This window comes from Pseudophryne corroboree, chromosome 10 (assembly GCF_028390025.1).
Source record: "Pseudophryne corroboree isolate aPseCor3 chromosome 10, aPseCor3.hap2, whole genome shotgun sequence".
Lineage (NCBI taxonomy): Eukaryota > Metazoa > Chordata > Amphibia > Anura > Myobatrachidae > Pseudophryne > Pseudophryne corroboree.
Window position 1 is genome coordinate 5,636,720 of NC_086453.1, and position 16,124 is coordinate 5,652,843.

Sequence of the window (16,124 nt, forward strand, 5' to 3'; positions counted from 1 at the left end):
CTAAGGGACTGTACGGATGCTGTAGATGTTAGAGCAGTGTCTGAGCAGTGACGGACCACAATCCATTGCACTAAGGGACTGTACGGATGCACTAGATGCTAGAGCAGTATCTGAGCAGTGACGGGCCACAATCCATTGCACTAAGGGACTGTACGGATGCTGTAGATGTTAGAGCAGTGACGGGCCACAATCCATTGCACTAAGGGACTGTACGGATGCACTAGATGCTAGAGCAGTATCTGAGCAGTGACGGGCCACAATCCATTGCACTAAGGGACTGTACGGATGCTGTAGATGCTAGAGCAGTGTCTGAGCAGTGACGGGCCACAATCCATTGCACTAAGGGAGTGTACAGATGCTGTAGATGTTAGAGCAGTGTCTGAGCAGTGACGGGCCACAATCCATTGCACTAAGGGAGTGTACAGATGCTGTAGATGTTAGAGCAGTGTCTGAGCAGTGACGGGCCACAATCCATTGCACTAAGGGACTGTACGGATGCACTAGATGCTAGAGCAGTATCTGAGCAGTGACGGGCCACAATCCATTGCACTAAGGGACTGTACGGATGCTGTAGATGCTAGAGCAGTGTCTGAGCAGTGACGGGCCACAATCCATTGCACTAAGGGAGTGTACAGATGCTGTAGATGTTAGAGCAGTGTCTGAGCAGTGACGGACCACAATCCATTGCACTAAGGGACTGTACGGATGCACTAGATGCTAGAGCAGTGTCTGAGCAGTGACGGGCCACAATCCATTGCACTAAGGGAGTGTACGGATGCTGTAGATGTTAGAGCAGTGTCTGAGCAGTGACGGACCACAATCCATTGCACTAAGGGAGTGTACGGATGCACTAGATGCTAGAGCAGTGTCTGAGCAGTGACGGGCCACAATCCATTGCACTAAGGGAGTGTACGGATGCTGTAGATGTTAGAGCAGTGTCTGAGCAGTGACGGGCCACAATCCATTGCACTAAGGGAGTGTACAGATGCTGTAGATGTTAGAGCAGTGTCTGAGCAGTGACGGACCACAATCCATTGCACTAAGGGACTGTACGGATGCACTAGATGCTAGAGCAGTGTCTGAACAGTGACGGACCACAATCCATTGCACTAAGGGAGTGTACGGATGCACTAGATGCTAGAGCAGTGTCTGAGCAGTGACGGGCCACAATCCATTGCACTAAGGAACTGTACGGATGCACTAGATGCTAGAGCAGTGTCTGAGCAGTGACGGACCACAATCCATTGCACAAAGGGAGTGTACGGATGCTGTAGATGTTAGAGCAGTGTCTGAGCAGTGACGGCCACAATCCATTGCACTAAGGAACTGTACGGATGCACTAGATGCTAGAGCAGTGTCTGAGCAGTGACGGACCACAATCCATTGCACTAAGGGACTGTACGGATGCTGTAGATGTTAGAGCGGTGTCTGAGCAGTGACGGACCACAATCCATTGCACTAAGGGACTGTACGGATGCTGTAGATGTTAGAGCGGTGTCTGAGCAGTGACGGGCCACAATCCATTGCACTAAGGGAGTGTACAGATGCTGTAGATGTTAGAGCAGTGTCTGAGCAGTGACGGGCCACAATCCATTGCACTAAGGGACTGTACGGATGCACTAGATGCTAGAGCAGTGTCTGAGCAGTGACGGACCACAATCCATTGCACTAAGGGACTGTACGGATGCACTAGATGCTAGAGCAGTGTCTGAGCAGTGACGGGCCACAATCCATTGCACTAAGGGACTGTACGGATGCTGTAGATGTTAGAGCGGTGTCTGAGCAGTGACGGACCACAATCCATTGCACTAAGGGAGTGTACGGATGTAGATGCTAGAGCAGTGTCTGAGCAGTGACGGACCACAATCCATTGCACTAAGGGAGTGTACGGATGCTGTAGATGCTAGAGCAGTGTCTGAGCAGTGACGGACCACAATCCATTGCACTAAGGGAGTGTACGGATGCTGTAGATGTTAGAGCAGTGTCTGAGCAGTGACGGACCACAATCCATTGCACTAAGGGAGTGTACGGATGCTGTAGATGTTAGAGCAGTGTCTGAGCAGTGACGGGCCACAATCCATTGCACTAAGGGACTGTACGGATGCTGTAGATGTTAGAGCAGTGTCTGAGCGGTGACGGGCCACAATCCATTGCACTAAGGGAGTGTACGGATGCTGTAGATGCTAGAGCAGTGTCTGAGCAGTGACTGGCCACAATCCATTGCACTAAGGGACTGTACGGATGCTGTAGATGTTAGAGCAGTGTCTGAGCAGTGACGGACCACAATCCATTGCACTAAGGGACTGTACGGATGCTGTAGATGCTAGAGCAGTGTCTGAGCAGTGACGGACCACAATCCATTGCACTAAGGGACTGTACGGATGCTGTAGATGTTAGAGCAGTGTCTGAGCAGTGACGGACCACAATCCATTGCACTAAGGGAGTGTACGGATGCACTAGATGCTAGAGCAGTGTCTGAGCAGTGGCGGGCCACAATCCATTGCACTAAGGGAGTGTACGGATGCACTAGATGCTAGAGCAGTGTCTGAGCAGTGACGGACCACAATCCATTGCACTAAGGGACTGTACGGATGCTGTAGATGTTAGAGCGGTGTCTGAGCAGTGACGGACCACAATCCATTGCACAAAGGGAGTGTACGGATGCACTAGATGCTAGAGCAGTGTCTGAGCAGTGACGGGCCACAATCCATTGCACTAAGGGAGTGTACGGATGCTGTAGATGTTAGAGCAGTGTCTGAGCAGTGACGGACCACAATCCATTGCACTAAGGGACTGTACGGATGCACTAGATGCTAGAGCAGTGTCTGAGCGGTGACGGGCCACAATCCATTGCACTAAGGGACTGTACGGATGCTGTAGATGTTAGAGCAGTGTCTGAGCAGTGACGGACCACAATCCATTGCACTAAGGGACTGTACGGATGCTGTAGATGCTAGAGCAGTGTCTGAGCAGTGACGGACCACAATCCATTGCACTAAGGGACTGTACGGATGCACTAGATGCTAGAGCAGTGTCTGAGCAGTGACGGACCACAATCCATTGCACTAAGGGAGTGTACGGATGCACTAGATGCTAGAGCAGTGTCTGAGCAGTGACGGGCCACAATCCATTGCACTAAGGGACTGTACGGATGCTGTAGATGTTAGAGCAGTGTCTGAGCAGTGACGGGCCACAATCCATTGCACTAAGGGAGTGTACGGATGCTGTAGATGTTAGAGCAGTGTCTGAACAGTGACGGGCCACAATCCATTGCACTAAGGGACTGTACGGATGCTGTAGATGTTAGAGCAGTGTCTGAGCAGTGACGGGCCACAATCCATTGCACTAAGGGAGTGTACGGATGCTGTAGATGTTAGAGCAGTGTCTGAGCAGTGACGGACCACAATCCATTGCACTAAGGGAGTGTACGGATGCTGTAGATGTTAGAGCAGTGTCTGAGCAGTGACGGGCCACAATCCATTGCACTAAGGGAGTGTACGGATGCTGTAGATGTTAGAGCAGTGTCTGAGCAGTGACGGACCACAATCCATTGCACTAAGGGAGTGTACGGATGCTGTAGATGTTAGAGCAGTGTCTGAGCAGTGACGGGCCACAATCCATTGCACTAAGGGAGTGTACGGATGCACTAGATGCTAGAGCAGTGTCTGAGCAGTGACGGACCACAATCCATTGCACTAAGGGAGTGTACGGATGCTGTAGATGTTAGAGCAGTGTCTGAGCAGTGACGGGCCACAATCCATTGCACTAAGGGAGTGTACGGATGCTGTAGATGTTAGAGCAGTGTCTGAGCAGTGACGGACCACAATCCATTGCACTAAGGGAGTGTACGGATGCTGTAGATGTTAGAGCAGTGTCTGAGCAGTGACGGGCCACAATCCATTGCACTAAGGGAGTGTACGGATGCTGTAGATGTTAGAGCAGTGTCTGAGCAGTGACGGGCCACAATCCATTGCACTAAGGGAGTGTACGGATGCACTAGATGCTAGAGCAGTGTCTGAGCAGTGACGGGCCACAATCCATTGCACTAAGGGACTGTACGGATGCTGTAGATGTTAGAGCAGTGTCTGAGCAGTGACGGGCCACAATCCATTGCACTAAGGGACTGTACGGATGCTGTAGATGCTAGAGCAGTGTCTGAGCAGTGACGGGCCACAATCCATTGCACTAAGGGAGTGTACGGATGCTGTAGATGCTAGAGCAGTGTCTGAGCAGTGACGGGCCACAATCCATTGCACTAAGGGACTGTACGGATGCTGTAGATGTTAGAGCAGTGTCTGAGCAGTGACGGACCACAATCCATTGCACTAAGGGAGTGTACGGATGCTGTAGATGCTAGAGCGGTGTCTGAGCAGTGACGGGCCACAATCCATTGCACTAAGGGAGTGTACGGATGCTGTAGATGTTAGAGCAGTGTCTGAGCAGTGACGGGCCACAATCCATTGCACTAAGGGAGTGTACGGATGCTGTAGATGTTAGAGCGGTGTCTGAGCAGTGACGGGCCACAATCCATTGCACTAAGGGACTGTACGGATGCTGTAGATGCTAGAGCAGTGTCTGAGCAGTGACGGACCACAATCCATTGCACTAAGGGAGTGTACGGATGCACTAGATGTTAGAGCAGTGTCTGAGCAGTGACGGGCCACAATCCATTGCACTAAGGGACTGTACGGATGTTTTAGATATTAGAGCGGTGTCTGAGCAGTGACGGACCACAATCCATTGCACTAAGGGACTGTACGGATGCTATAGATGTTAGAGCAGTGTCTGAGCAGTGACGGACCACAATCCATTGCACTAAGGGAGTGTTCGGATGCTGTAGATGTTAGAGCGGTGTCTGAGCAGTGACGGGCCACAATCCATTGCACTAAGGGAGTGTACGGATGCTGTAGATGCTAGAGCAGTGTCTGAGCAGTGACGGGCCACAATCCATTGCACTAACGGAGTGTACGGATGCTGTAGATGCTAGAGAAGTGTCTGAGCAGTGACGGACCACAATCCGTTGCACTAAGGGACTGTACGGATGCTGTAGATGTTAGAGCGGTGTCTGAGCAGTGACGGACCACAATCCATTGCACTAAGGGAGTGTACGGATGCACTAGATGTTAGAGCAGTGTCTGAGCAGTGACGGACCACAATCCATTGCACTAAGGGACTGTACGGATGCTGTAGATGTTAGAGCGGTGTCTGAGCAGTGACGGGCCACAATCCATTGCACTAAGGGAGTGTACGGGTGCTGTAGATGTTAGAGCAGTGTCTGAGCAGTGACGGGCCACAATCCATTGCACTAAGGGAGTGTACGGATGCTGTAGATATTAGAGCAGTGTCTGAGCAGTGACGGGCCACAATCCATTGCACTAAGGGACTGTACGGATGCTGTAGATGTTAGAGCAGTGTCTGAGCAGTGACGGACCACAATCCATTGCACTAAGGGAGTGTACGGATGCTGTAGATGTTAGAGCAGTGTCTGAGCAGTGACGGGCCACAATCCATTGCACTAAGGGACTGTACGGATGCTGTAGATGTTAGAGCAGTGTCTGAGCAGTGACGGACCACAATCCATTGCACTAAGGGAGTGTACGGATGCTGTAGATGTTAGAGCAGTGTCTGAGCAGTGACGGGCCACAATCCATTGCACTAAGGGACTGTACGGATGCTGTAGATGTTAGAGCATTATTATACTTCCTATACGTGTCTGAGCTCTGTTGGGACTGTATAAAGATTACTCCTCACGCCTGTGTGTAATTCTATTTATGCCATGACATAATTTTCCACTCGTGCTTTTTCAAAACTCATTTTCTCTGGTTTTGTTTCCTTGTATCGTTGCCAGCAGGCTCTGTTCCAGCTCTACGGATTGAACCCTCCTCTACTTCTGTGGCTGAAGGTCAAACCCTTGAACTGAACTGTGTGGTTTCTGATCCACCAAATGCTGTGGTTACGTGGCACAGAACGGGGCAGCCCCTCTCACCCAATCACCAGGTACACTGCCGTGTTCTCAGATCTGTCACATCTTCATGTGCACAGAACGTTTTATCCTTCTCTCCCCCCCCAGTCACAGCTGTGCCCCAGACTAACGCCCCGCCATGGTTTACGTAAAGAACTGTTTGTTGTACATAGGTGCTGGGCTCCCGTCTGCGAATCGTCCAGGCATCTGTAGCAGATTCCGGCGAGTACATCTGCCGCGTCGTCTCTGGCGCGCTCACCCGCCAGGCAACCATCACCGTGACCATAAGCCGCAGAGTTCTCCGTAAGATTGGCTCATCGTCTTCTCTATCATGCTGTATTCCTCTTCTTCTCACAGAACTAATAGATTCCATTTATCTGCTCAGCTCCCAGCATCACACCGACCATCAGAATCCAGTCGCCAACTCAGTCCTTAGTGGAAGGACAGACGGTCATTCTGAACTGCGTGGTTGAAGGAAGGCCGAATCAAGAGGTGACGTGGTACAGACAAGGGCAGCAGCTGTCGTCCAATCACCAGGTATGATCAGAAACTCAGCGGAACTTATTTGCAAAGTGCGGCGGTGCACACCTCAAAACGCGTCGAGTGATGTATCTGGATGATGTGCTTATTTGCAGCTTAGATGCGTCTAGTTGTGCGTAGACTCTCAATGTATATAAATGTCACAAAGTTCCGTCTCCTCCCTTTTATTTTATTTTCCTAAAGCAATGATCGTAATAGTCTCATTTCAGTCATTAGAGAGGACTGTTCCGCAAAGCTTAGCGCCTCTACTACATTACTAGGAACGCCTACACTGCGCTTACCTTCATCCTAGGCGCCCGTGCGCAGATCCCAAGACACATACATAACATACTTGTCACGTGCAGGTTTCAGGCTCCAGTCTGCGGATCCTTCAGGCCTCCCCGCTGGACTCCGGAGAGTATATCTGCCAGGTCAGCAGCGGCTCCGGGGTACAGGCAGCTTCTATCACGGTCTCCATTGAGGGCTCCCGACACAGTGAGTACGGGGAAAACGTGGTCATTGCCTGTCACGGGAAAGGTGACCGCCATTAGGCGTGACGTGTAATGTTCTGCTTACAGACACAGGCGTCTCGGGCGCTATCCAGATCCCACCGTCATCAAAAACTGCAGCAGAAGGCCAGCATGTGGAACTCAGCTGCTTGATTGATGGCTATTCAGGCCGCCCAGTGACGTGGCACCGGTCCGGCGGGCAGCCGCTGCCGCCAAATCACCAGGTAAAGCCGGCGATGGTTCTATAAGAGGGTTAAATATAAGTATGTATGAAGGTTATATAACCAAGCGCAGCATACATGCAATTACCACACCCAGAAATGATCCGTATTAATACACGGTGCCCGCCTACATCACCCGCTGGCTCTGCTGTGTGTTACTGGGGCAGGGGCATGACTTACTCCTTGTCTGGAGCTCAGGAGAGGGGCGTTGTGTAAGTACTGTGTTATTTGCCTGTTAGATCGCAGGACCACGTATGCGGATCCTCAACGCCAAACTAGCGGATGCCGGCGAGTATATCTGTCGCGTGGACACTGGTTCTGGTTTCCAGGAAGCTGTTATCAACGTTATCATCCAAAGATCTACTCCAGGTGAATCCTTCTTATACACTGGTGGGGGCATGGGGTGTATACAGAATATTGGTGTCACCGTTCTGTCGCATCTCCGTCACAGCGGTGCGCAAATGTAACCATCAGTCCGTGTTTCTCTTGCGTTCTGTGGGGGACAGTGCACCTGATTACTGTTTGAAAGTAAAGCAAAAAAGCAGGCAACTGGGAAAAACCATGCTGCACTGCAAGTGGGGCAGATGTAACGTGTGCAGAGAGACCTGGGTAACACCATGCTGCACTGCAGGGGGTGCAACTGTTACATGTGCAGAGAGAGGTAGATTTGGGTGGGGCGTGTTCAAACGGAAATCTAAATTGCAGTTTTAAAGTAAAGCTAACACGTGTGAGCTTCATGCAGAAGCAGCCGGTATTTACCTTCCACAGAAACAATATGTATTTGTTTCCCTTGCATGGCAACATGATTTGTTCCAGACACAAATTTGCCTGCTTATTTTGCTTTACTTACAAACATGAATGAGACCCAATGACCGGTGAGTATATAGAAACTGAGACGACTATTCGGCATTTGGGTAAAATCTCAGCAGGGTTCCTGCGATGTGATACCTATTTCTTCACCACCAGACCTTTGTACGACTGTCGTTTCTTACATGGAAGACCGTCTTGGCTGCCTGTGCATCTCCATGTCTCCTTATTCTTGAGGATAGGGTCTTTGTCATGTCATGTTACGTCTAAACATTGTGATCTGGCCCGTGTGCCAGTTTATGGCAGAGTAGGGATCCCCTCACTTGCTGTATGTTTTTGGGGCCTACGTTAGTCAGTAGGGCCTCTGAGTGTTGCAGAATGGATGGCTTTGCTGTCTGTGGGAGATGTTGGGCACCGTTGAAGCAGACTTTGGATAGGTGACTTTGGCAATTCTCCAGGCTCACATTGTGGTGGGGAAACTGGTTCCTGATGGCATCATTCTACCCGGCCGGGGGCTCAGACAGATGTCACACACAGACATTGCTCTATCACCCGTGGCACACAGAGTTGGCACCTGAGAGCTCAGTACATTGTGCCTAAAGATGCTTCAGTAGGTTCAGAATGAAGGTCTCTGGCACCACAACTCCTGAGCCCTCGTCAGGCCTATGGGAAGCCCCCACCTGCAGTGTCCCCATAGGATGTGAGGGAATTCCGTGTTGTGTACTTAACATTAATCCGTCTCTCTGAATCAGTTGGGGCGCTGCGCACTGACCTTTAATGTTTTTGGGAAAGGTTGCTCCCGCCCGTGCGTCCTGTCATGCGCCTGCCGTTATCGTACATTGCTCCTAAGCATGGATGGAATCTCAGTGCAGCGGCGCTGTAACCGCAATAGAACACGTTATAACGGCTGGGGATCCCTGCTGATTATATGTGTATATAGAATATTTCTGTCTGTGTGACACCAGTGCGGCCATATTGTAACCCTTCCTTCCTTCCCCACTTCCTCAGGGTCTGCAAGCTCCATCCTCATTGAGAAGACTCCGGGGACTTTAACTGAGGATCAGACGGTGGATCTGAACTGCGTGGTCACTGGAAAACCAGAAGCTACAGTTACCTGGACACGCCCAGGGGAAGATTTCTCTCCCAACCACCAGGTGGAGACAGACGGCTCTCAGTGATAGTGTAACGCTAGAGATGGAGTATATGGCAGGCAGGGAGTTTCTCTGTACATATAGGCGTTCCTCCTCCGGCATCACATAGGGACACAGAGACGACGAGGGTGTGCCCCCACCTCTAGGATAAAGGGCAGTGCTTTAATGTCCTGCATTGGAGGTTGAGGGCACAGACATTTCCCTGTGGCGCTGGATAGAGCAAATCGATGAAAAGTGAAGAACAATCCAGGTTATGCTGTGTTTCCACCACTCAGCTGATAACCGCTGGGGGTGGGTGGGGTGGTCCTGTCCCTCTATCCTGCTGCGGAATCCCTCAACGCCGCCTCCAACGCGTACCCTGTGTTGATACATTGGCGCCAACGGTCGGGAGACTCTGCAGCTGACAGCTCCTGTCCCCACCTCTCCGCAGCGGTGCTGTCACCTCGCAGGGAGCAGCGAGAGGATGTTCCTAGAGGTTTCCACCATCGCTCTCATGGTCCTGTTCAGGAGAAAGCCTCCTCTCTTAGAGGAAGATGTATCAAATCTTGGAGAGAGATAAAGTGGAAAGTGATAAAGTACTAGCCAATCCGCTAACTGCCATGTTACAGACTGTGTTCAAAAAATTGCAGGAGCTGGTTGGTTGGTACGTTATCTCTCTCTGAGCTTTGATAAATCTCCCCCAGAGTTATTAAGCATTATTGCTGTCAGCCCTCCCATGTCTGTTCTGTGCACTGGGCTCACCCGAAGTCTCTGTGTCCCTGGATGGTGCACGTAGGGGATCCAGAGCAGCCCCCGGAGACGTGTCTTCTGTCCGGGCTCCCGTGCTGGGATGACGGGGAGGACGGAGGCTCTTGTATATGCTCTGCAGAAGTGTTACACTTGGGTTCCGGCTCTCCTGGTAATGACATCCAGAATGCACACACAGACACTTGTCTAGCTCAGCTAGTGGCGTTACTAAACCAATGCTGCTACGGTGTGTTACTGCCATGTTGGATGTAGCGCGTGCACGGACATGCGGAGCCTGGTCACTGTAGACACGCTCTGCGCGCTGAGGCCGCATGTCACCAGACTGGTAAATTGCTCTTTGTTACCGTAGATCTCGGGCTCCCGCCTCCGCATTGTTCAGGCCACGAGCGCCGACTCTGGGGAGTACGTCTGCCGCTTCAACGCCGGCTCTCAGATCTTCAAGGCCTCTACCTATGTCACCATCACTTCCTCGGCGCAGAAAGTTGTCCGTAAGTCATTGTGTTCACACTGATTGCTGGGAACGGCCGTCATTAGTCTGCAAGGCTCACTACCATGTATTGTTGTGTCTCATAGGTCTGGAGACACCAGTCATCTCCATCAACCCACACAGTGCCACCGTACGACAGGGGGAAAACGCCACGTTTAAGTGCCACATCCACAGAGGAGCGCAGCCTATCCGCGTGACGTGGAAAATGGGACATAATCAGCATTTACAGGGTACAGGAATGTAGCACGCAGTGGGAGGTTCTCAGACCGGACATCTGATGGGGTCTCTGATAGTCCTCCCCTAAAGCTCCAGGACAATCTCTGGGGTCATGTTTGTGCGGGTAATCGGGGAGGGCCCTTCCGCTGTGGGAATACCGGGCAATGCATATGGGGGAGGGGGGGACAGGAGCGGTATGGCAGTACCACTCAGCCAGCCTGGAGAGCAATAAATAGTAATAGTCATTGGGAAACATGCCGACATCCGCTCACTATACCGGCCATCCTTCAAGGCACGTGTCTCGTTCCTGGTAGTGGTCTGACAGGCCACAGAGCCCCCCTGCCCTCACAGGACTCCCCCCGGCCACCTGTATGTGCTCTGACCGCGTTACACTCTCCACACAATTGCTTTAAATACTCGATCCTATTCCGCTGCAATGAGTGATAATCTCCGCGCTCCGCTTTCTTCTCCGTCTGTAGATAACGTGCACATCAGTCCCAATGGCTCCGTTATTACCATAGTCGGCGCTCATCACAGAAATCAGGGCTCTTATCGCTGTATGGCTTCCAACGCCTATGGGGCAGTGGACAGCGCCGTGAACCTGGTGGTGGAAGGTAAGTGACCGCACGTGGCTGTTCCTGTGGTTATGTTGCGTCATGGTGGGAGTTGCTGGGTACAGAGGAGAGACATCAGCACCAGGTACAGGGGAGAGACATCAGCACCAGGTACAGAGGAGAGACATCAGCGCCAGGTACAGAGGAGAGACATCAGCGCCAGGTACAGGGGAGAGACATCAGCGCCAGGTACAGGGGAGAGACATCAGCGCCAGGTACAGGGAGAGACCTCAGCGCCAGGTACAGGGAGAGACATCAGCGCCAGGTACAGGGGAGAGACATCAGCGCCAGGTACAGAGGAGAGACCTCAGCGCCAGGTACAGGGGAGAGACATCAGCACCAGGTACAGGGGAGAGACATCAGCGCCAGGTACAGGGGAGAGACATCAGCACCAGGTACAGGGGAGAGACCTCAGCGCCAGGTACAGGGAGAGACCTCAGCGCCAGGTACAGGGAGAGACCTCAGCGCCAGGTACAGGGAGAGACCTCAGCGCCAGGTACAGGGAGAGACCTCAGCGCCAGGTACAGGGAGAGACCTCAGCGCCAGGTACAGGGAGAGACCTCAGCGCCAGGTACAGGGAGAGACCTCAGCGCCAGGTACAGGGAGAGACCTCAGCGCCAGGTACAGGGGAGACCTCAGCGCCAGGTACAGAGGAGAGACATCAGCGCCAGGTACAGGGGAGAGACATCAGCGCCAGGTACAGGGGAGAGACCTCAGCGCCAGGTACAGGGAGAGACCTCAGCGCCAGGTACAGAGGAGAGACATCAGCGCCAGGTACAGGGAGAGACATCAGCGCCAGGTACAGGGAGAGACCTCAGCGCCAGGTACAGGGGAGAGACATCAGCGCCAGGTACAGGGAGAGACCTCAGCGCCAGGTACAGGGGAGAGACCTCAGCGCCAGGTACAGGGAGCCAGGTACAGGGAGAGACCTCAGCGCCAGGTACAGGGAGAGACCTCAGCGCCAGGTACAGGGAGAGACCTCAGCGCCAGGTACAGGGAGAGACCTCAGCGCCAGGTACAGGGGAGACCTCAGCGCCAGGTACAGAGGAGAGACATCAGCGCCAGGTACAGGGGAGAGACATCAGCGCCAGGTACAGGGGAGAGACCTCAGCGCCAGGTACAGGGAGAGACCTCAGCGCCAGGTACAGAGGAGAGACATCAGCGCCAGGTACAGGGAGAGACATCAGCGCCAGGTACAGGGAGAGACCTCAGCGCCAGGTACAGAGGAGAGACATCAGCGCCAGGTACAGGGAGAGACATCAGCGCCAGGTACAGGGAGAGACCTCAGCGCCAGGTACAGGGGAGAGACATCAGCGCCAGGTACAGGGAGAGACCTCAGCGCCAGGTACAGGGGAGAGACCTCAGCGCCAGGTACAGGGAGCCAGGTACAGGGAGAGACCTCAGCGCCAGGTACAGGGAGAGACCTCAGCGCCAGGTACAGGGAGAGACCTCAGCGCCAGGTACAGGGAGAGACCTCAGCGCCAGGTACAGGGGAGACCTCAGCGCCAGGTACAGAGGAGAGACATCAGCGCCAGGTACAGGGGAGAGACATCAGCGCCAGGTACAGGGGAGAGACCTCAGCGCCAGGTACAGGGAGAGACCTCAGCGCCAGTACAGAGGAGAGACATCAGCGCCAGGTACAGGGAGAGACATCAGCGCCAGGTACAGGGAGAGACCTCAGCGCCAGGTACAGGGGAGAGACATCAGCGCCAGGTACAGGGAGAGACCTCAGCGCCAGGTACAGGGGAGAGACCTCAGCGCCAGGTACAGGGAGCCAGGTACAGGGAGAGACCTCAGCGCCAGGTACAGGGAGAGACCTCAGCGCCAGGTACAGGGGAGAGACATCAGCGCCAGGTACAGGGAGCCAGGTACAGGGAGAGACCTCAGCGCCAGGTACAGGGGAGAGACATCAGCGCCAGGTACAGGGAGAGACATCAGCGCCAGGTACAGGGAGAGACATCAGCGCCAAGTACAGGGAGAGACATCAGCGCCAGGTACAGGGAGAGACATCAGCGCCAAGTACAGGGAGAGACCTCAGCGCCAGGTACAGGGAGAGACCTCAGCGCCAGGTACAGGGAGAGACCTCAGCGCCAGGTACAGGGAGAGACATCAGCGCCAGGTACAGGGAGAGACATCAGCGCCAAGTACAGGGAGAGACCTCAGCGCCAGGTACAGGGAGAGACCTCAGCGCCAGGTACAGGGAGAGACCTCAGCGCCAGGTACAGGGAGAGACCTCAGCGCCAGGTACAGGGAGAGACCTCAGCGCCAGGTACAGGGAGAGACCTCAGCGCCAGGTACAGGGAGAGACCTCAGCGCCAGGTACAGGGAGAGACATCAGCGCCAGGTACAGGGAGAGACCTCAGCGCCAGGTACAGGGAGAGACCTCAGCGCCAGGTACAGGGAGAGACATCAGCGCCAGGTACAGGGAGAGACCTCAGCGCCAGGTACAGGGAGAGACATCAGCGCCAGGTACAGAGGAGAGACCTCAGCGCCAGGTACAGGGAGAGACATCAGCGCCAGGTACAGAGGAGAGACCTCAGCGCCAGGTACAGGGAGAGACATCAGCGCCAGGTACAGGGAGAGACAGCGCCAGGTACAGGGAGAGACCTCAGCGCCAGGTACAGGGGAGAGACCTCAGCGCCAGGTACAGGGAGAGACCTCAGCGCCAGGTACAGGTGAGAGACCTCAGCACCAGGTACAGGGGAGAGACCTCAGCGCCAGGTACAGGGAGAGACATCAGCGCCAGGTACAGGTGAGAGACCTCAGCACCAGGTACAGGGGAGAGACATCAGCGCCAGGTACAGGGAGAGACATCAGCGCCAGGTACAGGGAGAGACATCAGCGCCAGGTACAGGGGAGAGACCTCAGCGCCAGGTACAGGGAGAGACCTCAGCGCCAGGTACAGGGGAGAGACATCAGCGCCAGGTACAGGGAGAGACCTCAGCGCCAGGTACAGGGAGAGACCTCAGCGCCAGGTACAGGGAGAGACCTCAGCGCCAGGTACAGGGGAGAGACATCAGCGCCAGGTACAGGGAGAGACCTCAGCGCCAGGTACAGGAGAGACATCAGCGCCAGGTACAGGTGAGAGACCTCAGCGCCAGGTACAGGGGAGAGACATCAGCGCCAGGTACAGGGGAGAGACATCAGCGCCAGGTACAGGGAGAGACCTCAGCGCCAGGTACAGGGAGAGACATCAGCGCCAGGTACAGGGAGAGACATCAGCGCCAGGTACAGGGAGAGACATCAGCACCAGGTACAGGGGAGAGACATCAGCGCCAGGTACAGAGGAGAGACATCAGCGCCAGGTACAGGGAGAGACATCAGCGCCAGGTACAGGGGAGAGACCTCAGCGCCAGGTACAGGGAGAGACATCAGCACCAGGTACAGGGGAGAGACATCCGCGCCAGGTACAGGGAGAGACCTCAGCGCCAGGTACAGGGAGAGACATCAGCGCCAGGTACAGAGGAGAGACATCAGCGCTAGGTACAGGGAGAGACATCAGCGCCAGGTACAGGGAGAGACATCAGCGCCAGGTACAGAGGAGAGACATCAGCGCCAGGTACAGGGAGAGACCTCAGCGCCAGGTACAGGGAGAGACATCAGCGCCAGGTACAGGGAGAGACATCAGCGCCAGGTACAGGGGAGAGACATCAGCAGCCAGGTACAGGGGAGAGACATCAGCGCCAGGTACAGGGAGAGACCTCAGCGCCAGGTACAGGGGAGAGGACATCAGCGCCAGGTACAGAGGAGAGACATCAGCGCCAGGTACAGGGAGAGACATCAGCGCCAGGTACAGGGAGAGACCTCAGCGCCAGGTACAGGGGAGAGACATCAGCGCCAGGTACAGAGGAGAGACATCAGCGCCAGGTACAGGGAGAGACCTCAGCGCCAGGTACAGGGAGAGACATCAGCGCCAGGTACAGGGAGAGACATCAGCGCCAGGTACAGAGGAGAGACATCAGCGCCAGGTACAGGGAGAGACATCAGCGCCAGGTACAGGGAGAGACCTCAGCGCCAGGTACAGGGAGAGACCTCAGCGCCAGGTACAGAGGAGAGACATCAGCGCCAGGTACAGGGAGAGACATCAGCGCCAGGTACAGGGAGACCTCAGCGCCAGGTACAGGGAGAGACCTCAGCGCCAGGTACAGGGGAGAGACATCAGCGCCAGGTACAGGGGAGAGACATCAGCGCCAGGTACAGAGGAGAGACATCAGCGCCAGGTACAGAGGAGAGACATCAGCGCCAGGTACAGGGAGAGACATCAGCGCCAGGTACAGGGAGAGACATCAGCACCAGGTACAGGGAGAGACATCAGCACCAGGTACAGGGAGAGACATCAGCGCCAGGTACAGGGAGAGACCTCAGCGCCAGGTACAGGGAGAGACCTCAGCGCCAGGTACAGGGAGAGACATCAGCGCCAGGTACAGGGAGAGACATCAGCGCCAGGTACAGGGAGAGACATCAGCGCCAGGTACAGAGGAGAGACATCAGCGCCAGGTACAGGGAGAGACATCAGCGCCAGGTACAGGGAGAGACCTCAGCGCCAGGTACAGGGAGAGACCTCAGCGCCAGGTACAGAGGAGAGACATCAGCGCCAGGTACAGGGAGAGACCTCAGCGCCAGGGTACAGGGAGAGACCTCAGCGCCAGGTACAGGGAGAGACCTCAGCGCCAGAGTACAGGGGAGAGACATCAGCGCCAGGTACAGGGAGAGACATCAGCGCCAGGTACAGAGGAGAGACATCAGCGCCAGGTACAGAGGAGAGACATCAGCGCCAGGTACAGGGAGGACCATCAGCGCCAGGTACAGGGAGAGACATCAGCGCCAGGTACAGGGAGAGACATCAGCCCAGGTACAGGGAGACCCCCAGGTACAGGTGAGAGACATCAGC

At 54.5% G+C, this 16,124-nt stretch overlaps 1 protein-coding gene across 1 annotated transcript in view; it reads left to right on the forward strand.

The window, feature by feature from the left end:
- Nucleotides 1-11,241, forward strand: part of HSPG2 (heparan sulfate proteoglycan 2) — a 310,894-nt gene extending 299,653 nt beyond the window's left edge. Inside the window, 10 exon segments of the mRNA XM_063942047.1 lie at nt 5,849-5,997; nt 6,136-6,265; nt 6,348-6,499; nt 6,847-6,976; nt 7,060-7,214; nt 7,451-7,580; nt 9,027-9,172; nt 10,266-10,404; nt 10,490-10,633; nt 11,099-11,241. Of these exon segments, the coding sequence (XP_063798117.1) occupies nt 5,849-5,997; nt 6,136-6,265; nt 6,348-6,499; nt 6,847-6,976; nt 7,060-7,214; nt 7,451-7,580; nt 9,027-9,172; nt 10,266-10,404; nt 10,490-10,633; nt 11,099-11,241 (1,418 nt within the window).
- Nucleotides 11,242-16,124: the final 4,883 nt, after the last annotated feature.